Below are 25851 nucleotides of genomic sequence, written 5' to 3'. Positions count from 1 at the left end.
TGCCAGTACCACTGGGGCAGATGTATGAACTAGCGTTAAGTGCATTTCTGGGGGGGGGGATTACGGTTATCAAGATGTATTATAAGCACTCCTAATGTGCGCTAGGGACAGCCCCACCGAGTAGCGCCTGCAATCCCCCCAGTAACCAGCTGCCGGTAAATCGCCCTGCCGCATCGCCAGCTCAGGGCTAGTGTTGTCCTATCCTCACTGCGGGGACAATGCTAGCCCTGCTAGCACCTAGTGTTCATTCTAGCACCTGCCATATTTGAAAACCCATGCAGTTCCTCTTCCCTGACTAGGATGTCGCTGTCTACTGTAGTGCTTCTAACACAGTGTGGTCTGTATATCAGCACTGATATGTAAACCAGACCTGTGCTAGAAACACCACAGCAGACAGCGACACCCCAGGGAGGAGGAACTGCATGAGTTTTCAAATATGGCGGGTGCTAGAATGAACACTAAGCACCCCAATTACACACTATAAGTACTACTGTATGTTAGAAAGGAAGACCTGCACCTTGTCACCACCCCCCTGCAGTTCATGTCAGCAGTCAGATCCACTGTATCCAAACAGCAGGACACCATAGTCCCCTCCACCAGCTGCATGTTACCAGGGGATAATAATAACAATCATAGTACCCCAAAGGCTGCTCCTCCTGCATAGTAATAGCAACAAACCTCATTACCTGCTGTCAGGCACAGCGTCACCTCCTCCCCGCTTCCACCGAGCACTGACTCCACCGTGACCCGGATGTAGACAGATCCTTGGAACGCACAGGGCTGAAATTAGGTCGCAAACTGTTGAATTCGTGTGGAACGCAAAAGGCGGAAGTGGTGTGGATTGGAACGCACAGGGCTGATGTTGGGTGGAATCGACAATGGTTGTTTCTAGATCCGCTTCTAATATTTGTCCAGAATGTGACGTCAGGTGAGGGCGGAAGTAGACGGAAGCCCTCACAACTTTTTTTTTTTATTTTATCTGTGTAACTTACGTAGGTGACCGTGTGGCTTATTTTCTATTATTTCAGCTGCATGCACCCTCACGGTCTCGCCCTAGTTTTGCAACTTCCGAGTCTCCTTCCGGCAACAGCAGGTAATGGCGCCTATTATACAGGGGGGAGGAGCAGCATTTAGTGTCGGGAAAGCGGCCTGTGGTGTGCTACTATACAGGGAGAGCGGCCGGCATGTAAAGCCCTACTATACAGGGGAGCAGCCTGTGGTTCGTACTACTATACAGGGGGAGCAGTATGTGGTGTCCTACTATACAGGGGGAGCAGCCTGTGGTGTGTACTACTATATAGGGGGAGAAGCCTATGGTGTATCCTACTATATTGGAGCCTGTGGTGTTCTACTATACAGGAGAGCAGCCTGTGGTGTGTACTACTATACAGGGGGAGCAGTGTATGGTGTCCTACTATACAGGGGGAGCAGCCTGTGGTGTGTACTACTATATAGGGGGAGAAGCCTATGGTGTATCCTACTATAATGGAGCCTGTGGTGTTCGACTATACAGGGGGAGTCCCCTGTCGTGTCCTACTATACAGGGGGAGCAGCCTGTGGTGTCCTACTATACAGGGGGAGCAGCCTGTGGTGTCCTAATATACAGGGGAGCAGCCTGTGGTGTCCTAATATACAGGGGGAGCAGCGCATACCTCCCAACAGTCCTGATTGTCAGGGCCTGTCCCACCCCGGGCGGCAGTGTCCCGCGGTGTGGGTGGGCTGTTGGGAGGCCCCCCTGTCAGCTGCTAAGCAGTGGGGAATAAACGCTGTGCGCATGCGCACAGCGTCTATTCCCGCAGCCAGGGGGCTGTGGGCTTGGCTAGAGGCTCACAGAGCCTCTGGGTCATGCCCCAATAGCGGCAAAATGGGGGCGTGGCCTCGTGAGTATATGCCACGCCCCCAAATTAGGCCACACTCCCGAAATTTTCAACGCGCCTTAGGCACGCAGCAGCAGCGTCCCGCTGGGCTACCAAAGTTGGGAGGTATGCAGCCTGTGGTGTCCTAATATACAGGGGGAGCAGCCTGTGGTGTCCTAATATACAGGGGGAGCAGCCTGTGGTGTCCTACTATACAGAGGGAGCAGCCTGTGGTGTCCTACTATACAGGGGGAGCAGCCTGTGGTGTCCTACTATACAGGGGAGCAGCCTGTGGTGTCCTACTATACAGGGGGAGCAGCCTGTGGTGTCCTACTACAGTAACAGAGATACCCCAGAGAGATGTCCCCGTCCTCTGTATTCCCAAGATAATCACATATATACAACTAGGGCGCTCTTCACACCGTCGTAAGGGGCTGCGCCCCCTTAATTTGTGAACATTTGTATATGAGAAAGATGGTTAGAATTGTATGTAAGATGCCTGTATTGCAACTTGAGTTATAGGTGAAATGTGTTAAATAGAGAGCATATGATGTGGAAGGGGGTGTGTATTGTTTTGTTTAATTAAAAAGCGGTTACAGAGTAAGATGTACATTGATAGTGTGGATGGTACAGTGACATTTGTGGGGCTGTGTGTGCATGTTCTTTAGGTGTGTGTGTGCAATAGTATAGTAGGGCGTTTCTGAGTCAGCGGCTCCCCACTGGTGGAGGTCACGACACAGGAAAACAGGAGGCTGGGTAGTGATAGGGGTGTGTGGGCATAAGGGGGACTAAAGAGGAGGGTGGGAGATACTGTGCAGATTCTGCCAGTGGGTGAGGGTCCAGCGTGGCAGTACAGGATGGTGGCCCTTAGTCAGTGTCTCCTCCTACTGGGTGGGAGTTCGGGTGCATGAGAGCAGGAGGCTGGGCTATGAGGCATGATAGGGGCATGTGGGCCAAACAGCGTCAGCGACTCCCCAGTGGTGGAAGTTACGGTTCAGGAGAGCAGGAAGCTGGGTAGTGATAGGGGTGTGTGAGTATACGGGGGACTAAAGAGGGACTTGGGGGTGCCGTGAATTGCGGGGGGTGCCGTGAATCAAGGGAGGGGGCGCAGGTGTTGGCGAATCGCGGGAGAGGGAGGGGGGGCGTGAATCGCGCGAGGGGGGGTTGCGAATCGCGGGAGGGGGGGTGCGCGGGGGGTCCGTGAATTGCGGGAGGGTGGGGCACGGGGCACTATGAATCACCTAGTTGGTTATATATTCTTGTAAAAGGATGGTAGGATGTTGCTGTCATTCAGAATGCATTTACATAAACAGTAATAGTAGCAGTAAAAGGTCGGACTTAAAACACCTACAGTAAAACAGAACAGGTGTTATATATTATACAAAGAATTGGTTGATGATGTGTAGGTTGACGTGCACATAGTTCATAGTTGTCACTGGAAGAAAATTGCTACAAGAAAAAATCAACACAAAGTTCAACACATGTAAATGTTGACATAAGTGTGGCACTTCATCGGTGTCCATGTCGACACATGAGAATGAATATGAAAACATTCAAAAAAAGAAAAATAAATCTTCAAAAACTCATGTCAACCTTTTTCATTGTCGACCATAGCCGTGCCAGTGTTTTGCATGTGCCATTTAATCCTGGAGTTGCCATGAATCACGCGCGGGGGTGGGGGAGGGAGGAGGTGAGGGGTGTCCGCGAATCACGGGAGGAGGGGTCGTGGGTGGATGCCGTGAATTGCGGGAGGGGGGGTGTGGGTGCCGCGAATCGTGGGATGGGGGGGCGCGGGGGGTTGCAGTGAATCGCGGGAGGGTGGGGGGTTGCCGCAATGACAGGAGGGGGGGGTCAGGGGTGGGGAATCGTGGTAGGGGGGTCGTAGGGGCACCGTGAACCGCGGGAGGGGGGGCACGGGGGGTTGGCGCGAATCGTGGGAGGGGGGGTCGCGGGGTACCGCGAATCGCGGGAGTCACCAGGGGTGCCGCGAATTGCAGGGGGTGTGCTGCAAATCGCTGGAGGGGGGTCGCGGGGGGTGCCGCGAATCGCCACAAGAAAAAATCAACACAGATAGGTCAACACATGTAAATGTTGACATAAGTGGGGCACTTCATTGGTGTCCATGTCGACACATGAGAATGAATATGAAAACATTGAAAAAGTAAAAAATAAATCTTGTCAACCTTTTTCATTGTCGACCATAGCCATGTCAGTGTTTTGCATGTGCCATTTAATCGTGGGGATGCCGTGAATGGGGGGGGGGGGGGGGGGAGGGAGGTGCATACCCAACATGACCCTCTCCAGGAGGGACACATTACTCTGTTTCTGGACTTTCTTCTTAATTTATGTATTACCATCACCTGTGCTTAAACACCTTTCTTATCAATTACCCTGTTTAAAATGACAGGTGATGACAATCATAAATTAAGATGAAAGTCCACAAACAGAGCATTCTGTCCCTCCTGGAGAGGGTCATGTTGGGAGGTATGGAGGTGTGGGGCACTCACCTGGTGTTTCTGGTGAGTAGCTGTGTCTTTGCTGTGTAACATGGAGAGGCAGAGGGTGTCTGTGGGCTCACTGGGCTGGTTCTCTGTCATGTGAGTCAGAGGCTCCACCCAGCGTTATAGCTCCAGACACACTTTGAGTGACAGATGTAGCCAAATATATAAGAGATGTCCTCAGTCACTGTGTGTCTCCTACAGATGGGCCAGTAACAGAGATACCCCAGAGAGATGTCCCTGTCCTCTGTATTTCCAGGATAATCACATATATACCATGTCCTCAGTCACTGTGTGTCTCCTACAGATGGGGCCAGTAACAGAGATACCCCAGAGAGATGTCCCCGTCCTCTGTATTCCCAGGATAATCACATGTATACCATGTCCTCAGTCACTGTGTGTCTCCTACAGATGGGCCCAGTAACAGAGATACCCCAGAGAGATGTCCCCGTCCTCTGTATTCCCAGGATAATCACATATATACCATGTCCTCAGTCACTGTGTGTCTCCTACAGATGGGGCCAGTAACAGAGATACCCCAGAGAGATGTCCCCGTCCTCTGTATTCCCAGGATAATCACATGTATACCATGTCCTCAGTCACTGTGTGTCTCCTACAGATATTGTTATTGTTTATTGCTTTACTTAGGGCAAAGATCTGACTGTTATGAAGGCAGAAGATACAGAGGGAGAAGAGGAGATGGATGTGACTGATATTAAGGTAGAAGATACAGAAGGAGAAGAAGAGACATATGTGAGGGCTGATCAGTGTAAGGAGGAGGAACTCCCTGCAGATATCAGTGCATGTGAGTAATAAATACTTTTTACATTCACTACAGCAGCCTCTTATCCTACACCCTCCCCTGCCAGTACAGACTAATGAGGGGAATGTATCTGCCAGCGGGGAAATCAGGAGCCATCAGCCCCTATTATACTCCTGCTCTCCCCCTCACATCATGTCACTGTGTGTTACCAGCCCAGAGATCTGACCAGTCTCCTCCCCACACTCTCTGGTGTATCTCATACATTAGTATCATCAGCCCCTATTATACTCCTGCTCTCCCCCTCACATCATGTCACTGTGGGTTACCAGCCCAGAGATCTGACCAATCTCCCCCCCGCAATCTCTGGTGTATCTCATACATCAGGAGCCATCAGCCCCTATTATACCCCTGCTCTCCCCCTCACATCATGTCACTGTGTGTTACCAGCCCAGAGATCTGACCAGTCTCCTCCCCACACTCTCTGGTGTATCTCATACATCAGGAGCCATCAGCCCCTATTATACCCCTGCTCTCCCCCTCACATCATGTCACTGTGTGTTACCAGCCCAGAGATCTGACCAGTCTCCTCCCCACACTCTCTGGTGTATCTCATACATCAGGAGCCATCAGCCCCTATTATACTCCTGCTCTCCCCCTCACATCATGTCACGTGTGTGTTACCAGCCAAGAGATCTGACCAGTCTCCTCCCCACACTCTCTGGTGTATCTCATACATCAGGAGCCATCAGCCCCTATTATACTCCTGCTCTCCCCCTCACATCATGTCACTGTGTGTTACCAGCCCATAGATCTGACCAGTCTCCTCCTGCACTCTCTGGTGTATCTCATACATCAGGAGCCATCAGCCCCTATTATACTCCTGCTCTCCCCCTCACATCATGTCACTGTGTGTTACCAGCCCATAGATCTGACCAGTCTCCTCCTGCACTCTCTGGTGTATCTCATACATCAGGAGCCATCAGCCCCTATTATACCTCCTGCTCTCCCTCTCACATCATGTCACTGTGTGTTACCAGCCCAGAGATCTGACCAGTCTCCTCCCCACACTCTCTGGTGTATCTCATACATCAGGAGCCATCAGCCCCTATTATACTCCTGCTCCCCCCCTCACATCATGTCACTGTGTGTTACCAGCCCAGACATCTGACCAGTCTCCTCCCCACACTCTCTGGTGTTTATTCTTCGGGACACGTCAGGAGCCACAGGCCTAACGCTGGGTAGTGGAGTGGGAGAGAGAGCTTTCCAGCACCCGAAAGGTTAAACTTCTTCCTGCCTTCCAGGCAGACCAGGCTCCTCCCCTCTTCTACCCCGCCACCAGGCAACTCATTTTTTTTTGGTGCTGGCAGGAGCCAACATGCACCTTAATGTGTCCATACACGTTACAATTATGGTATACAATATCGCAGCATCTCCTGGCATCTCAGTTTTGTGATGAGATGAGATCTAGTACAAAAAGTATGTGCAGCATGTGTGTATGTGCAGCACATACTTTTTGTACTAGATCTCATCTCATTGCGAAATCAAGATGCCAGGAGATGCGACCTTTTTATTATTTTTACCCTGATTTTGTTCAGTGACTGAGTAGCAGCGCAGGTGGTCTATTAGTCACCCGCAGTACTGCTCCATCACCCGAGCCCAGCAGCTGCAGCACACACGCATCGGTGTGTGTGACCGCAGCTGGCCCGCGAGAGACCGCAGCCGGGCAGTGGGGATCACGGATTAAGGTAACACGGTCCTGTGAGGGGTTCATAGGAGCTGAGTGCCGGTTTTCTTTGTATTGTTTGCGTGCTGTGTATTGTGTACTGCTGTAACACTATCACTGCCTGTCGGAAATATATTGTGTAAGCTGTGTCTCTTTAAGCTGCCTATTCACCGTGCAATAGGACTACAAATGTCTTCCAGGGGTAACAGACCCAGTGATACTGGGGCCAGGGCCAGATTAAGGGGGTCAGTACACCTGGGCCCCCCTCTTATCTAGGGGCTCCCTGTGGTTGGCATGTATTTTTCAAAACAATAGCTAAAGGTTTTGTGCATGGGAGCGGGGCAGTGCTGCAGCTTCACCTATCTGCCAATGTGACAGTGATTAATGGTGCTGAGCATCTGGAGCCAAGGCACACTGACTGCACAATTGTGCAGTGCATTACTGGAGCTGACGAAGTCCCATGAGACTTTGCACAAGCGGTCAGAGGCTGAGAGGCTTGTGCTGAGCTGTGCTGGGTGGAGCTCATCATATGCTTCTCAGGCCCATGGAGGACAACAGCAGCGGCGGCCTTGTCCTGGGAGGGTTTTTAATCAGAGGCAGCGCTGAGCCTGTCAGGGCTCTTAAGAGTAAAGTACAGAGGGGTAAGCACAGGCTTTTAATGTGGTATATGTATATCTTAATCCCCCCCCCCCCCCCCCTTGACCAAGTTTATACTGCCTTAACTCTGTGTTTTGTCAGTGTAATAGTCTCTCATGCAGTTTGTGGCCAGTATTGACAAGTGGGAGGGGGGACCCCCTGCCTAAAGTGCCCCCGTTCCCCTTAAGGCTTAATCCGGCCCTGACTGGGGCTCCAACATTGGTGTCTTGTACCTCCTGTAATGCTGGCTTATCCCCCCAGGACTATGTACAGGACAGCTTATGTGCAAGCTGCTACTATGCGCAGGTGCCGCCCACAGCTACAGCCTCCTCTAAGGCGCCTGATTGGGCCAAATCCCTTACTCAGGTGATGGCGCAGCTAGTAGATAAGCTCTCATCTGCAGCCTGTAATGCCATCCTCAGTTCTGGCATTTGCTCCCCTGTGGTGGAGCCCCCTTGGGTGAGTGCTTTATCTGCCTCCATTCAGGGTCTCCAAAAATCCATACAGGGTAGAACTGATAGCTGCAAGTCTACGGTCAGTGCTGCCCCTTCATTCCTACCGCTCCTTCATCGTGACACTGATACGGAGGGGCAGGATGATGATGATGGAGAACTGGTAAATGACAAGAAGGACAACAAGGTCATCCCTTCCAAGGGGGATGCTTAATCACGTATCGATGTGGTGACCTTGATCAAAACTGTAAAACAGACCCTGAATTGACAGTACCCAGCCGAATGCCCAGATCCTCCGGCCCTACCTTTAAATGTCCTAAGCGGACCCTCGCCGTATTTCGCAAGTTTAGGACTTGGAAGATACCCTTGCTGAGGCCTGGTAAATGCCCAATAGAAAGTTTACATTACCTATATTCTCCTTCCTTTACCGCCTCCCTCAGGAGAATAGGGTCCGCTGGGAGACTGCACCCAGGGTAGACGCACATGGCGCTAAGCTTGTGCGATCCTCTACGCTACCCATCCCAACTGTGTCCCTCAAAAACCCAGCAGATCGGAAGTTGGAGAACTTTCTAAAACTCATTTATACCACTTCCAGTGCGGTGGCTAGGCCAACCCTGGCCAACTACCCTAGCGGCTACCGCTGCAGAGGGGGGCATACAGATGACCTGTTGCGTACTATTAACATGATGCATCAGGCCACACTCTATTTAGAAGAGGCTGCACTTGATGCAGCTGCCCTAACCTCCCGCGTGTCTGCTTCAGCTGTGGCAGCATGTCGGTCCCTGTGGCTATGCTCCTGGGAAGTGGACCCTAACTCTACAAAAACCCTAGAAGCACTCCCTTTGAGGGTTCCCTCTTGTTTGGGTCCGAACTGGATAAAACTATGGCTAGTAGTTTTGAGAAAGATGAAGGTGGTCGAAAACACGTTTGGTGCCTTTCTTCATTCCATGGTGGGAACCTGTATGGACTTTGGACCTTTTGCCCAGTTTCCTTGATGTAGAAGGCGTAACTCGGGTTTGTCGCTACCTACATCATGTGCTTTTGAAAACTGATATCATCTTGGTTCTCCATTCACATCGGTAATTGTCAGTTCTGTGTTTTTATATATGTTTTATATACGTGTGTTTAAATAAAATGCTATTACACCATATATTATTTCTTCACTTTCTTGGATCCTCCTGAGCAATATCTGGTTCATCTCAAACTGAGGAATGTTTTACCTTGTGTTTGAATATCGGTTATACAGAGAAGAGGATATGCTCCCTATCATTAGGAACGTTTGGTACTTATAATGTTACTATATTTTTTACCACCTTTACTGTGCTGTGTGGTCGGAGAAGAGGATCGTCAACTGGTATCTAGGGTCGTTTCACTCCTGTTATTCTTTGGCGCTAGGGTAGGGAACATTCAATCATCTGTTTTTCTCTTTGTCATTTGAGTGATGTAGGGGTACCAACTTGGATGCTCCCACCTCGGGCTGCCTTGCGCACTGTTTTTATGTTTTTCTCTCCTTAATTTTGTTCACTGTACATCAGAGGAATGTCGCAGGATACTGCAGTCCCGTGTCCGACGTCTCCTCTTCCTCCGGCGGGTGTCTATTCATGCCTGCATGAGGGTCCTGGGCGTGATGGTATTGGCCTTTGACATGGCGGAATATGCAAAATTCCACTTGCATCCTCTACAACGAGAGATCCTTACCAAGTGGTCAGGATCCTACACCAATATTCGGACCCACCTGATTGTTTTGTCACCAACTGTATGTCTCTCTTTTTCCTGGTGGATTCTAGACAAGAACCTTACAGCCAGGAGACCATTTTGTGTTCACCAGTGGACTCTGCTCACTATGGATGCCAGCCTCCGCGATTGGGGAGCGGCGACTTGCCATTATCCTTCCAGGGTGTAGGGAATGCACAAGAAGCTCAGCTATCAACCAATCAATGTCCTCGAATAGGCGGCAGTCTTAGGGGCCCTTGGCCTGGCGGAACCCTGGTTCCGATGTTGCCCTGTGCAAGTCCAGTCGGACAATGCGATGATGGTGGCTTATATCGACCACCAAGGGGGCACTCGCAGTCAGTTGGCCATGGTGGCGACATCCCGCATATTTTAATGGGTGAGGAGAATATTCTTGCTCTCTCTGTGATCTTTATCCTGGGGGTCCTCAATTGGGAAGTTGTCTTCCTGAGCCATCAGATTCTGGATGCTGGCAATTGGCCCTCCATCCGTAAGTGTTCCAGATGCTGGTACGACGTTGGAGCAGACCCGAGATGGACTTGATGGCATCACGCCACAACCACAAGGTCACCCTAGACAAGCCCAGGTCTCACGACCCAGGGACCTGCATGATAGATGCCCTGTCAGCCCCGTGGCCATTTGCTCTAATGTATGCCTTTCCCCCGATCTCGCTCCTCCTCAGAGTAATCCGCAAGTTGAAGGCTGGTGGGGCACATTGATCCTAGTGGCTCCACATTGGCTCAGCCACATCTGGTTTTCGGATCTGCAGGCCCTTTTAGTGGCCCCTCTGATCCGTCTGCCTCTACGTCCAGACCTGCTCACTCGGCTATCCAAACTTGCAGCATCTGGCTTTGACAGGGTGGCTGTTGAGACCTCCCTGAAAAGAGCCAAAGGCTGTAACTCAAGGGTCATCTCCACTATACTCCAGGCCTGCAAGCCTTCTGCCGGTGCTTACCATCCCATCTGGCGGACTTACTTTTCCTGGTGTTGCACTCTCCATTTCAATCACAGGACTTACCGCTTGGCCAGGATTCTTTCAATCTTACAAAAAGGTCTAGAGGCTGGATTGCGCTTATCTTTAAAAGTACGTTTCGGCTTTGTCCTCCCTGTTCCGCTGGAAGTTGGCGTTCTTGCAGGATGTCCTTTTTATACAAGCTCCCTTTGTTTCTCCCAGTTGCTCCGTGGGATCTTTCCCTGGTACTCACGGCTCTTCAGGCCCCACCTTTTGAACCATGAAGGTTGGTGGACCTTTTTGTTGGCTCACCTGGAAAACCATTTTTCTGTTGGCAATTGCTTTGGCCCGGATGGTCTCTGCTGACCTGTTGGCCCGGTCCTGTCAGTCACCTTTCCTGATCTTCCATCCTGACAGGGCGGTTCTTCAAACCGTCCCTTCTCACCTCCCCAAGGTGGTGTCTAAATTTCATGTCAACCAGGAGATTGTAGTCCCGGCCTTTCGGGGGCCGGATGCCTCTCCTGGACAGTCTTCCCTGGATGTTGTCCGTGCTTTGAGCATCTATGTGCGCCGCACTAAGGCTCTTCGGAAATCAGACTCTCTCTTTGTGCTCTACGGGTTTTAAAAGTGAGGTTGGCCGGCTACTAAGCAGACAGTTGCGCGCTGGCTTAGATCTGTCATCAAGCAGACATATTTGGGCACCTCCCTACTGGTTTCTGTGGGGGTCCGGGCTCATTCCATGAGGTCTGTGGGTGCGTCTTGGGCTGTTAGGGGCAGTGCAACAGCTGAGCAACTTTGCAAAGCGGCGACTTGGTCGTCCGCCAACACCTTTTTGCGCTTTTTCACATTTGATACGTTTGCCTCCCAGGACTAGGCTATTGGTCAGAGTGTACTGGCTGTGGCACAGGTGCATCCCCACACTTAGCTCTGTGGCCCCTGACGTGTCCCAAAGAATAAAACAAAATTTGTCTTACCTGTTAAATCTCTTTCTCCGAGGAAGTCAATGGGCCACAGCGATCACTCCCTGTTGCTCCTGCTTTAGTTATGTTCTCGTTGATCATTCTTCCATTGAGTGCACTCACATATGTTCAGAATGTGTTTTTGCATGGTGTTTTTCTTCCTTCTCTCTGATCTCCTGTCTTGGCTTGTTAAAAACTGAGTTGCCTGGCCCGGAGGCGGGGTAGGGGAGGGGCATGGTCTGCCTGGAAGGCAGAAAGAAGTTTAACCTTTCGGCTGTTGGAATGCTCTCTCTCCAACTCCACTACCCAGCGTTAGGCATTTGGCCCTTGACGTCCTCGAAGAAAGATAATTAACAGGTAAGACCTAGATCTCGTTTTTATACATCAGTAAACGAGTCATCGCTATAATGATTGACTTGTAAATAAGACAGAGTAACACAAATGTAGGCAATTGTGAATGAAATAAGTGTACAAGGAAATGTATACAATATGTAAAGAAATGATTGTAGATGTTTGTAGTCTTTTTCTTGTACTTCTTGACCACGTTTAGTTGTGTCTATAGAAAATGTCAACTTTTTAGATGCAATAATGTTTATTGGGTTTTCATAATAGACAATAACATACATACAATAACAATGAAAGGGGAAAAAAAAATAGAAATAGAAAAAGTGTATATATAAATATAAATACATCACACATTAAGTAGCGGCTCCAGTTTTGTTGTTAGCCTGTACATTCAACAAAGCAAAAATGAAACATTTTTGTGTATAAAAGCAAAAGATATATAGTAAAAAAAATTTGTTATTTTTAGTATTATCGTTTATTTATATGGTGCCACAAGGGTTCCGCAGCGCCGGACAATACATAGAAAATGGCAAATTAGGACAAGTACATGGTAAATAAAAGAAAGTTGCAGTAGCGGACACGTATGCTATTTAACAGTGGCAGAAATATATTCTATGAAAAGTAGATGAGGAAAGAGGGCCCTGCTCGTGAGAGCTTCCAATGTAAAGGAAAGGGGCAGACAGACTGAGCGGACACAGCAGGGATAGAAGTGTGCAGGTTTAGAATTGGTTAGATATAATGAAGAAGTGGGTTTTGAAAGCCCGTTTAAAGTTTTGTAGGGAGGTGGCAAATCTGATAGGGAGGGGTAGAGAATTCCAGAGGTAAGGAACACAACGGGCAAAATCTTGGAGTGGGAGGAAGTAACCAGTTGGCAGGAGAGGTGGCGTGCATTTGTGGAGCGGAGATGGCGGGTGGGCGTGTGATAAATATGCATTAGTGGAAGGCAATGACCGGTCGTGAGCTACAAATCTAATGTTAATCAAATGGAAAACTGGACGGTAGGCAGTGTGTAGGGGGAATACTACCATTTGGACCATATTGGCAAGTATTTCGGCTCTGCATTCCTGGCCCAGTATGTCAATTTCTCTTGAGAAACCATTTCATTATCCAGAGAGTGTAGATGGGAAGGTTTTAGACAGCCAAGTTCTGGCAAAACACACCTTGGCCAGGGTGCAGAGATCAACTACATAGCGTCTAGTTGGCGGATCTAAGATTTCTTCATCGGTGGTGTTAAATAGACTAACTATGGGGGTTAGAACATCACTAGGAATGCCGGTGCTGGATGTAGTATCTATAACACCGACCAGAAAGTTGCTATACGGGGGTACGACCAAGTTAGGTGACAAAAAGAGCCCTCCCAAGCACCACACTCAGGGCACTGTGGGACTGAGATACTTCCCATGTGAAACAACTTGTCTGGTCTGTAATAGATTCTGTGGACTATAACGAATTAGATCTGTTGAAACCTCTAATAGTCCTGGTACTAATGCGTGGACTGGCAAGTGCCAACTCCCAAATGTCATCCATCATAGATCCCAAATCCGCTTCCCAAGCAGCCTTAGGTTTGGGTGAATGGTTAATATGCAGTATCAATGGAATATTGGAATATAAGTTAGATTCCAAATAACTGCTTGCCGTACCCATTAAGATGTCCTTCACGGGGAAGTCCACAAACATCAGAGGAGGGGGACACACAATTCTATAGATTGTAAGCTTGCAGCAGGGACCTCCAACCTCTGTCTGTCTGTTCTACCTAGTTTGTTCCTTCAGTGTTGTCAAAATTATCCGATATGTATGTGTGAAATAAATACACTTAATCATATTATGTAGTTATTAAACGGTAAAACCATTGTGTGTATTTTGCACACATTCCCTATGAGACTACTCGTCCCTGTGCCCCAATAGAATATCACATTAAAATACTCCCAAGGTTCACTGAAGACCCAAGAAAGTGATACGTAATCAGATACAGTAATCCTGTCTAATTGGGTCATTGAGGATATTTGAAACTATTTTTGATACAAAGTAGTATACTCATAGTATAGTAAGGAAAGGTGCCCATACATTGCTGTCATGTATCGCAGCAGTGTACGGACACCCGATAGTACCCTGCGAGCCGCCCGGGACCTTCCAGGTACGCACTCATGTGTCCCTGCTCCCTTCCCATCTCGCTGCCAGGAGGGAGGTCCCAGGACGGGTGGTTGTACGGCCAACAGGTCTGACCACCTACTCGTTTCCTATGCACACGGGACCACGCATTGTACCCGATGGCATGTCTGGGACAGCCGATTTGGTCACATTTAATGGCCCAATTGGTCGCAATCGGACCAAATCAGCTCAGTGTATGGGGGCCCTTACACATTGTGCAATCTAACAGGAGTTAATAATATACAGTACAGGTTGCGTATCCCTTATCCAAATATCCGTTATCCAAATTATTCCGAAAACCAGACATTCCAGAAACTGAATTTTTGCAAAAAGAGAGGAAAATAAATCCGAAACAAAAACATCCCTCCGTCCTTCCCCGTGTACCCCCAATCAATCCTGAGGTACAATTAATTCCAAAACAAACAAACCATGAAAAAACCCGGGACAGAATCCGCACCTGATGTGCCCATTCTCAGCCGCTACCTAATAACTCGAAGGGCCAAGAATATATTAACAACTCAGCAACAGGGCCTCCTCCCAGACCGTCCCGAGATATTCGGACTCCAATCAGGAGCGGTCAACCCGCAGCAACATAATAGCAAATGTAAGGTGCTGATACTATGGGGTGCAATAGATAAGAGCGACAAAACTGAAATTTTGGCACAGATGGTAACAAAGTAATATGGAGCTGAATGGCGGAGGGGAGGGGGGGGGGGCACACTCACAATTAGAAGAGGCTTGTGATGCACATAGTGCATTCCCACCATTAGCTGCCTCCAACACCATACGCATCACAGCACAACAAATAACAGCCGATACAGTATAAAGCAAAAAAAAAGGTAAACAGATTGATAAAACAACGTCAAAGAAACAAGTTTAAATAAGGAATAATTGGCAACAAGCAAGAGTATTCATGATTCAGCGATAGTTCTACTTATCCGCCAGGTCAAATATCAGGTCGATACGGGTCAGTCATTGTCCATTGAAGGCCATACTGAACTATGACGGTCTAACCACGAAGCAGCTTCTTTTGGGGTTTGAAAGATCCTTGTTACTCCATTGGCAAACACTCTCAATTTTGAAGGAAAGAGCATAGCATATGGGATGTGAAGGTCCCAAAGTCTTCTCTTGATAGGGAGAAATTGGGCTCTTTCTTTCTGTACACCAATGGTGAAGTCTGGAAAAACAGAGATATTAGTTCCTTTCCATTTCAAGGGACCGTTGGTACAAGCCAGGTGAAGTACTGCGTCTCTGTCCAGGTAGTGCGCGGCGGGGAGCCTGGGGGGAGCGGTTGCATAGGTACACAGTGCGCTCATTCCACTGCAAAGTGTGAGAAGTTATCTAGGACAAAAGATTCCTCAAGCCATTTCTCCAGGAACTGTTCATGAGAGACACCATCTTCTTTCTTAGGAAAGCTTACAAATTCCATGTCTGTAAGTTTCCTCTGAACTTCATTCCCTTGAGATGCAATAGTAGCCGTGCGATGTTCCAGTGGGGTGAGTGTGTCTTCCACTGAAGATAGCCGAGTTTCGACTTCCCATACCCATCCACGGATCCGCTGAAGATCCTGATGGAAGATAGAGAGGTCTAACTGCACCTATGGAATTTTTATAAGCAAGCCTGGTCTCACTCGCCATCAGTGCATCCAGAACCTTTTGAATAGCATTGGCAGAGGGGTCTGGGGAACCTAGGCTTGCAGAGGGTGAGGGGGGAGCAGGTTCCTGAGTATCACTCCCTTGTTTGGACTGGGAAGGGGGGTTCTTGTATAATGTCTCCAGCTTGGCATAAGCAGCGTTATGTTGATGGTGCTTCATCCTGGTTGTCAGCTAGCGCGCAGTATAAGTAAATAAATGATAATGACTAGTAAGAGACAGGCGATTACCAGCAGGGAATATGGTCTCCGTACCAATAGAAGCAGGCCTGGATATGGGACCGGTCAGATAGGCAATTGCTGTATAGTGAAGTGAATCGGGGTCATGCGGGCCGTGCACAGAGCGGGTATAAATGGGGTCTAGGCCCTAAGTAGATAATGTAGGGAGAGATAATGTGGAGTTGGTGGCTTATTTCCCAGCGATGCACATAATCAAGAGTAACATTAATAATATTATGACACTAACAACCAGAGACAAGTGGCGGACATCCACAGTGGTGGAACAGTGCAGGATGAAGGGTAGAGCCATCCCAGCAGACATGTGGGAGAGCCGTGTCACCCCCTGGGGCTAAAGGGGGATAATGGAGGTGAGGCAGCAGAGACAGGGTATATTAGCAGTTATACCTGTGGTCAGGAAGCAGAAGCCGAGTATAAGTCTATAGTAATAGCCGGCCCTGGTCACGCTGGCAGTACATGGGTAAAATGGTGGGAACTTCCGGCGTCTGGAGCAGCATAGCGCTGCACCTCAGCAGCGGGGAGTGAAGAAGGAGGGTCCCGGTACCTGTCACTGCAGGAGGTCTCGTCCCGGCTACCTCCAGCGTACGGAGATCTGGGCGGAGGGTGGCAGGACATGTGGCAAAGCCCTATCTCAGCGCCGCACTCCACCTCCAACCAAGGGGCGGCGACAAGCTTCTTCTGCATGGAGACATACAGCAGACATGGCATAGGGTGCACCACAGTATCGCAGGTCAATATGCGGGTTTTCGCCACCCAGGAAGGGGGTCAATTAGGATAGATTAAGTATTCAGTGGAGGAGCGCAGCATTCACAGCTCCATCACCGTCAAAGCTACGCCCCATGAATGTATTTTAAGATACAATATGTAGCACTGTCTCTCAATTGTCTATTAATATGATATAGAAATTCAGTGTAAATCCTGCATTATCACACAGATGATGGGGGTGGTGCACAGGTTCTCAAACTGTCCTCAGGACCCCGCACAGTGCATGTTTTGCAGGTCTCCTTACAGAATCACAAGGGAAACAATTAGCTTTGTTTGTGGATCTTCTAAAATCTGTCAATGAGTAATGAATGCACCTGACGGGTGACCTGGAAAACGTGAACTATTAGGGGTCCTGAGGACCGAGTCTGAGAACCCCTGGGGTAGTGTACCCAAACTCACAATTACACACCTGATGTGACATGACACCCAGAAAGGTTATTGTTATGGTTGTTACGTCATGTGCTCCACCCAGAAGATGACACAGAGGGTAGCATACCCAGACTCACACATTAACAAGTAGAAAGTAGCATATAAAGGCAATGATGTTGTACCACTCTCATGGGTAAACATGTAAGCCATTTCATTTGGCCCTTCGGGATCGCATTAATGTGGCTGTAATGATGGCAGCTGGTGACTGGAATGTATGTTCCTGAATCTGTTGGTTTCAAGTAATTCCAGCTGAATCATCCTGCCTTCCTCTATTTAAATAGTGATATCTTTTAAGTTGTCATGTCATAATTTATTTCAAAAGTGACAAGAATGTTTTTTTTTTATTAGAATTAAGAAATACAAAATATTGTTCTAATTGGTCTTTCCCTCCGTTTATAAAAATATTATCTATGTGGGACACCTGGTTATATCCAAATAGGTTGTTTGTCCTTTTTGTTCTAATATCCATTTGCCCATAAATTGATTAGTAGAACTTGGGGCGAATGTCGTGCCCATTGTGGTACCTGTTTTTTTTTTTTTTGTATGGTTTTTAAAAATGTTTTTATTTCAAATAAAGCAGAATGATTACACAGCAAATAGACAATGATAAATTTAGGCATGAACAGCACAGCATTATATAGACATAGTAATCCACCTGAGTACAAAACAATGAATATCAAACCGTTTGTAATAACGAATATATTATAGCAAAATTAAGGATGCATATCCAAATGGCAAAATCATGAGCTATAAAAGTGTTGACAGTTAAAGAGGAGTTTACATGGTTTCCGAAAGTAAGATCAGCTATGTTCAGTGTCAGGCTCTCTCAGAAGGGTGTGGCATTTTGTTCTAGTGTAGCCATGTTGTACCACGTAGATAGGCGAACTATGCCACGTATGTGGTCTTTTTCATTATTAGATAAAGTGCGAATATATGGTAACCAAATATCGAAAAACTTTTGGGCTCTTGACTCTAAATCTAATGAACATTCAATCCATTCCATTTGAAACCCATAAGTCAATCTGGGTAACATCAATGAGAGTGGAGTTGGGTCTGTCTGAATCCACCTAGATAAAATAGTTTTTTTGGCCACTGCAGCTATTTTAGCTAATAGCAACCTAATCCCCATAGTAGGTTTTGGAAGCAAGTCAACAGTGTAGTAGTTCCACAAGGCCCAAGGCAAGGAAATATTAAATTGTAATATGTAAAATATCGTTTATATAAGACTGAACTTCTATCCAAAATGTATGTACCACTGCACATTGCCACATACAATGAAGGAAGTCAGCATCAGGTTGATGACATTTGAAACAATTAGAATCATCTGCTACACCTATGAGATATTTAAGTTTGGCGGTGTAGTATGCTCTATCTAGAATTTTATATTGCATTTCTACAAAGGACGATGAGATATAACTGTTTGTTCAATGATGTTGAAGCTTTAATTATTGTCTGTATAGATAAGTTAGAAGTACATGGTCAGCTCCGTTGTTATTGTATCAAGATCAACTGTTTTCCTGACCTGATCATACAGTAAAGAGGTGGGAAAGGGCTAGTCTAGATTTTAGGTGGGAACGGCCTAGTCTAGATTCTATCAACTTATCCAAAGTATTTGATATATCTTATGTCCGCATCTCGGACAAAAGTTTAGTTCCATAACTACGGACCTGGAAATATGCAAATAAAGGAATTTAAATATCAGTATACAGGTCTCTAAGGCTCGACGTGTAGAGGACAGTGAAGAGGTCATCTCCCGAGAATTGATGTATCAGTCTAAGTCCATGAAAGTGCCGGAACCTGAAAACTGCATCTGGGGCACCATCTTGAAAGTTACGGTTGTTAAGTAACGGCAAGAAAATAGATTTGGTATATGATATGTTCCGTCTCTTCCGCGAGATACGCCAGGCTATACAGGGACTGTGTAATAAGGGATTATTTCTCACCTCTGTAGGGATGGAAAGTGTAGGGGTGTGTAGTAAGGAAAGTAAGGAGTTGTTTGGTACAAAAGCTTGTTCCATAGCCAAATGAACATCATTTTTAGCATTACCCACCATATACAGCATATCTAAGATTTGAGGCTAGAGCGTAATCCTGTATGTTTGGCAGATTAACTCCCCCGAATGACAATGGTTGTTGCAATTTCAGTAATGAGATTCTAGGGCGTTTCCCAGCCCAGATAAATTTTGATAATGCACGATTAATATGTGCAATGACACGTTTGGCCACAAAAAAATGGAAGCATCTGAACCGGATATAATGGTCTAGGAAATGATACCAAATGGCATCGACCGATCTAGGAAAGCGGAAGAGGTCTCCATTTTTCGAAGTCCTGCGTCACAACGGAAATTAAATGTGTAAAATTGAAGGAATATGAATTCTGTATGGCACTTGCGAACCGTAGTCCTAAATATACCAGATAATCTCGTGCCCAGCGAAAAGGGAACGTAGACCCCCATCCCAATCTAGCAGTGGCGTGCACCATCAGAGCTTCTGTTTTATCGAAATTAACGAACAAACCAGAGACCATATGGAAAGTGTACAGAGTACTCTGTAAACCAGAGAGGGCTTGTTTAGGGTTACTAAAATATAGAAGTAAATCATCCGCAAAAGCAGATACTTTTATTTCTTGATTGCCATGCTCTACACCCCTCCATACCGTGTTTTTAATGAACGTGCAAATCAGCGGGTCTAGTGCTAAATTGAACAAAAGGGGAGAGAGAGGGAAGCCCTGGCGAGTTCCTCTAGATAATATAAAGAGCGATGAATTAAGACCATTAACCGTTATACGTGCCAAGGACACGAATACAGCATTTCAAATATTTTGATGAATCCTGGGCCAAATTGCTGGGCATGCAGTACTCGTAGAAAATGCGACCAGGAAACGCGGTCTAATGCTTTGTCTGCATCACAACTAACTATCATGGCTTCCTTATTACCTTGTTGTTGAAGCTTATGTAAGGCCGCTATTAGCATACGTACATTATGCACAGACGTTCTACCCCTTACAAAGCCATTCTCAGCAGGATGTAGTATCCTAGGTAATATACACTGCAAGCGTTGGGCCAATAGTTTGGTGAATAATTTTAAGTCCTGATTTAATAGGGAAATAGGCCTATAAGTCTGGACTAGAGTAGGGTCTGTTTTTGGTTTCGGGAAAACCACTATTCTAGCCTCTGTAAAATCAGCTGGAGTTTTTTTTCCCAGAGAGTAGAGAATTAAACAGGGGGACAAGATGGGGTAATAATTGTTTCTGGAGTAATCGGTAATATTCAGCCCCAAAGCCATCAGGGCCAGGTCATTTACCACCAGGTAGGAAAGTTCCATATCAGTGACAGGTGCTGTCAATGATTCTCTTTCTTCCTCAGTGAGACATGGTAAGTCAGCCTTTGAAAGAAATTCCCTACCATCCCCAGGGTTATCAGGTGGGGCTGTATATAGTGTTCGATAGTAATCGCAGAATAGTTTGGATATAGTCAAAGAGTCGGTGGCAGGGGGACCTGACGCATTGTTTATCTTAAGTATGCATGAAGAAGCTGTTAATATTGTTAATTTAATAAACCAGTGGATAATGAGACTCTTAAGTAGCTTTTTTGCAATGTATGTCTCGCTATAACCTCAGGTTAGTTATCGATACATAAACTTTACCAATGCATAGACGCTTGATTATGCTTAAAGCTGACATTGCGTCTGAGACGCTGATACACTTGTGACGAAATAATAGAAGCAAACACTGATTATATTGAGATCACGGATCTGACCCCGTGTATATAAGTTTAGAAGAATATGTAAACTATGAAAATATACAATACAGCTTATACATAAGACGAAACAGTGTTACATATAACTAGCACATATAAGGGATAACAATTACCGTCAAGAGGAGCAGACACCGCGACTGGATAGGGTTTCCACAATATCTTGTTACATGCGTTCTAGATAGATCACATCTGAGCTCCCAGATTCCGGGACCAGACTTTATAGCAAGGGGGAGTGGGGACAAGCTAGAATATTATTGGATGCAGTAAAGGGACTGGGCAGGTGGTCATTGGTCCTCCAAAACACGGGTACGACTTCCAGTCCACGGGAATCTCATCAGACCATGCTGGCTTCTTTGTTCAGGTGATGAGAGGGGGAATCTGAGAACTGGATTGAGCTGGGAATTATCCTTTGTCTCTCTACTCACATGGGGTCATTTGATAACATAGACTAGGCATCTGTGAGGCCATGTATAGTGATTGTTTCACTATACTGACCTCTGCAACTGTTGATGGCAATTGTAGCAAAACAAATAGAAACCAAGTCTGGATTTACTCAAGGGGGTTGCAAACACATAAGAGAGAAACAAGAGGGGGCATATCATTGGGAATTTAACCATTAATGTATCACGTTCATCCTTGATCATTATGTTTACGCTAACTAAGACGCAACTGCATCCTGGAATTGCGTAGAGGGCGGCCGTAATACGTTAATGGCGTAGAGATGCAATTTCGTTTTCCACAGTCCACCCTTTGACAGTCAAATAAAACGGTCACATTTCACAATTCCCGGAGACACATACAAATAATTCATAAGTCTAATATATTGAGTTACATAATTAAACATAAAAGGGGAATAAACCATTGTGTGCTATGACCAATCCGAGATTATGGATAAATGGGGAGCACATTTACCTAACAATTTACTCAGGGTGACAAGGGGACTTAAGTCCAATTTTTGGACCAAAATAAAAACAGGGGTGTTTACATTTATTTACACTTTCCAGATAGGGTGTATCTAAGGAGAAAGAAGGAGGAGTTATAGGGACACTATTACACTACTGAGATAAAACCGACAAGAAATAGAAGAATTTAAAAGGAGTGAGTATATATAATAATAAGAGTAAGAGAACAAAGCAGACATGTATTTCTAAGTATGGTATCCCTTATTGAATAATGGTCTCTATTCGTGGCCTGTGTCTTCCGTGGGACCACTTGTCCTTATACTCATTATTTCAATGTGTTTGTGTCTGCCCCGGGTTACCCACCGCATACATTTAAATAACAAGCTGGATAATATGATGACACCACTGATACAGAGCAACAGTATCTCTATGTTGTCTATGATCTCCTGGGACTAGTCTTAGACCAATACTTTGGGCTCTACCAGGAGGTCCCTTTTCTAATCTGTTCATAACCTCCTGTGCAGAACCAATTCTTTTATAGGCTTGTAGCTCTTTTCCGGTGTATCGGAATGTGTCATCATATGTCTCCATTATGTTATCCATTAAGTCTGTCAATACTTGTAGGTATTTAAAGTTAATTATTCTCCTGGCGGTATGGGTGATATCTAATGCGAGGGGAATTTGACACCCGAAGGTCTCATGGACTAGATCTGAGGCTGGAAGGTTCTTTTCTGACACTCATACACACTTCAAACAATTCTATAGAAAAGATCTGAGTATAAGGAGAGAGTATACATGTGTGGATTTTTACCATTGGGTCATCGCTCCACCTAAATAACACCATCCGATTTCATTCACAGAGCACATTTAAATGCCTGCCTGTCACAAATAAAAATAAATGTTATCTGGAAGGAAATGAGGTACAGAGAATTTCATAACCTTGTCATACAAGAATACATGAATATTCCCATTCCCTCCTTCCCAACCTGACTTTCACAAGAGTTTGGCTGTATGCACTCACCGATAAGATTTATTTTACTGCCTTTCGCTTGTGCGGGTTTCTAACAATGTTTTGTAATCTATCGACTCTCCATCTGGATGCTGCGAGTAGGTTATCGTCTGATTTATACCCCATCGCTTCCCATGTCCCTTGTACCTTTTGAACTAATAAAGTTCCAACATATAAAGGACTTGTCTACCTGATATGGTTGTAATCTAAGTGCAGGAGACCTGGTGCATATACGTATTTCTTATGCAAGGGTCTTCCTTCGCTTAGATTATGTATCTCAGCCAGAGTTAAAGGGTATGGGATTAGACCCATACTACTCTGTTTCTGGGGTACTTGCGAACCTACCCAACATCCTGTCTGATTTAAAACTCTTCCTACGAGCGAGTGATACCCGCCCAAAGGATGTTGCTTTACATCAGCTGTCCAGTTATGTTGACATGTGTGTGGATACAAGTTTCCTCCATATCAGGGTTACACTTCCTGCAAATACCATATTCATCAGCCGACAACCCATCACATTACCTTCGTCCTAAATATTCTTCAGACTCCTTACCAACTCCTGGGTTGAGAAAAGTATCAGGATTACTTAGGGATCCTACAATGGCTTAATTATGATCCGCCAACCTACTGTCAGAACTCCACCTTTCCTTATCCACACTTTGGTAGCCACGCAACCCCTTGGGGAGAAAAGAGATGGGAAAACAGGAACAAAGTAAGATATTCATCTTCTGCCTGCTGCTCCTTTCTTCGTCTGGCCAGGGGATAGTCAGGGTAGTCTTTTTTTCTTTGTCTTTTCCTGCTTAGATATCTCGGTTTTAGTTGTCTCTCAGTCTTCCCGGAACAAAGCTTCTAGCGATACCTCTTTTTCGTCGCTTCTAGCATCAACCACTTCCGGGATACTGACCTTTTTACAACGGGACGAATGGATCCAAGCTTCCTTCTTTGCAACCTTTACTGACGTGGTGCTGATCAATAGTACTTGGTTTTGTCCTTCTCACCGATCTATCAAACAACTTGGGCAAAACAAATTTCAGATCATAACAAAAGTCCCCTGGCTCCAGACAATCACAGTCCTTCACAGGCAATTCAGGTGTCAACACTGTCAACTTCCTGTGCTGCATTCTCAATTGTCGATTCTCCTTCGGTGTCAACACTGTCAACTTCCTGTGCTGCATTCTCAATTGTCGATTCTCCTTCGGTGTCAACACTGTCAACTTCCTGTGCTGCATTCTCAATTGTCGATTCTCCTTCATAAGATATTAAATAGTCACTTCATTATTACACTTTAGGGTACTTATGTATTATCTGGGCTCCCATGTTAAATGCACCCCATTTTTTCATACCCCTACTATCAAACTACGCATGGAGTTGATTTTATATAGTGTGGCGAGTGGACGTGGTCTCATAAGAAAAATGGGAGCCCAAATATTACATAAGTACTCACTTTAGCCATTATGTGGATGTCTTCCGAGCAATAAATTGAAGGGAGACAGGTTAAGTGGAGTTCTGAGAGTGGTTCTGATACTATACAGTTCTATCGGCAATGCCTCAGGCCATAACAAACCCTTGTTTCAACCATAACTTTGCTCAATTTGTTCTTGATGATAAACATACTAGTAATATATATAAAAAAATTCCTAAACAGTTCTAGAGTGGACTGTACAAAGTCAGTTTGTATTACCTGCAAAGAATCCTCTGGAGGAGAGATGTGGAGATGGCTCTATGGAAACAGCCTTTCCAGTGTCTCTCCTCAGACAAGTAAGGCATGACATTGCCGTCTTACCTGCCTGTGGAGTGAACTCTGGGGCACGCCAGTAAATTTTGACCAGTTTCCACATACCTTCCCTGCCAAGGCAAGTCAGGCCATAGGCTATCTCTGCCATGACAGTGTGGCATGCTCTGGGAGTCCACTGGTTTTCCTTGTCCATCTTTCCATTTCTGTCCACATCCCTTCGGCTTCCAGACTGCTTTCTCCTGCAGGGGACACAAATCTTGCACCTCTATGTGAACACACTGACATTTACAGGGGAACAAAAACATTATTCGCAGAGCACGTGGCTCACCCAGCTGCCACGCCAGCACGGCTATTACCAAGTGACACTGGATCCTTATCAAAGGTGTGGGCTTTACACTTGATAACAGCCACTCTGTCCGGCAGCTGTGCGGCTGTCAGGAGTCCTTGAACATACAACGCTTGCGCCACTGGAGTGCCAGCTACTGTCACCAAATCTCTGAGGCACCACAGGGCCCCAAATTTATTGTATTACCCCAACAAACGTACCTAGAGTCTGTATAAATATTGACTGCTTTTCCCTCAGCCAGCTCACACACCTTGGTCAGCACCACTAATCAGGCTACTGTTGCTGAGTGAGATGGTCCAAGGGGCCCAGCCTCTACTATACCTTCTCCATCTATCACGGTATAGCCAGTGCACAACTCTCCCATTTTGGTGTCTCTGTGGCAGCTGCCATCAGTGGGAGGAAAAAAAAATGAATCCTCTCCACCTTTTGCAATGGGTTGTTACTATCCTTTGGGGATATGCTGCAAAGGCCAAATTCAAACACGTCATACACTCATGTTCGTCTAGGCCACAGGTCTTCAACCTGTGGCCCTCCAGATGTTGTGGAACTACATGTCCCAGCATGCCCTAACAGTTTTGGCATGCTCTTATAGGAAAAAATGTGGCAATGCATGCTGGGACATGTGGTTTCACAACATCCGGAGGGCCACAGGTTGAAGACCCATGGTCTAGGCTCTCACTAAATTCTACCATTCCAGCAACCTCAGCACCAACTCCCACCCTTTGTGCCTTGGAGGGCACACCTGGTAAGAGTGTTGCTGGGTTTACAATATTACACATTTTACTGGCACATCAATGCAAGTTCCCATTGTGAACTTGGCTGATGTTTAGGCAGAATTTTAGGAGTGTCCAGACTATATGAGGAGCATAACTAGTTAAATCACACCCCAACACCACATCCTCAGTCTTGTTTACCGGTAGTGCTATGGCAACTACACTGTGTACACAAGTAGGAAG

At 46.4% G+C, this 25851-nt stretch overlaps 2 protein-coding genes across 3 annotated transcripts in view; one reads left to right on the top strand and one right to left on the bottom strand.

Moving 5' to 3' along the window:
• The window catches only part of LOC146010003 (uncharacterized), a 65005-nt gene extending 64060 nt beyond the window's left edge, over nt 1-945 (bottom strand). For both annotated transcript variants that reach the window (XM_083150748.1, XM_083150747.1), the window contains exon 1: nt 687-945. The gene's annotated coding sequence lies outside the window, so the exon portion shown is untranslated. The remainder of the gene's footprint in view (nt 1-686) is intronic.
• A 179-nt stretch (nt 946-1124) lies between these two features.
• LOC146010079 (uncharacterized) overlaps nt 1125-25851 on the top strand; it is a 36618-nt gene continuing 11891 nt past the window's right edge. The window contains exons 1-2 of the mRNA XM_083150973.1: nt 1125-1219; nt 5003-5159. Of these exons, the coding sequence (XP_083007099.1) occupies nt 5021-5159 (139 nt within the window). The 5' untranslated portion in view covers nt 1125-1219; nt 5003-5020. The remainder of the gene's footprint in view (nt 1220-5002; nt 5160-25851) is intronic.

The sequence above is a fragment of the Crinia signifera genome, chromosome 6, assembly GCF_055691185.1.
Source record: "Crinia signifera chromosome 6, ASM5569118v1, whole genome shotgun sequence".
NCBI lineage: Eukaryota > Metazoa > Chordata > Amphibia > Anura > Myobatrachidae > Crinia > Crinia signifera.
Note: the sequence above shows the minus strand (reverse complement) of the source record. Positions and strands in the feature narration are given on the sequence as shown.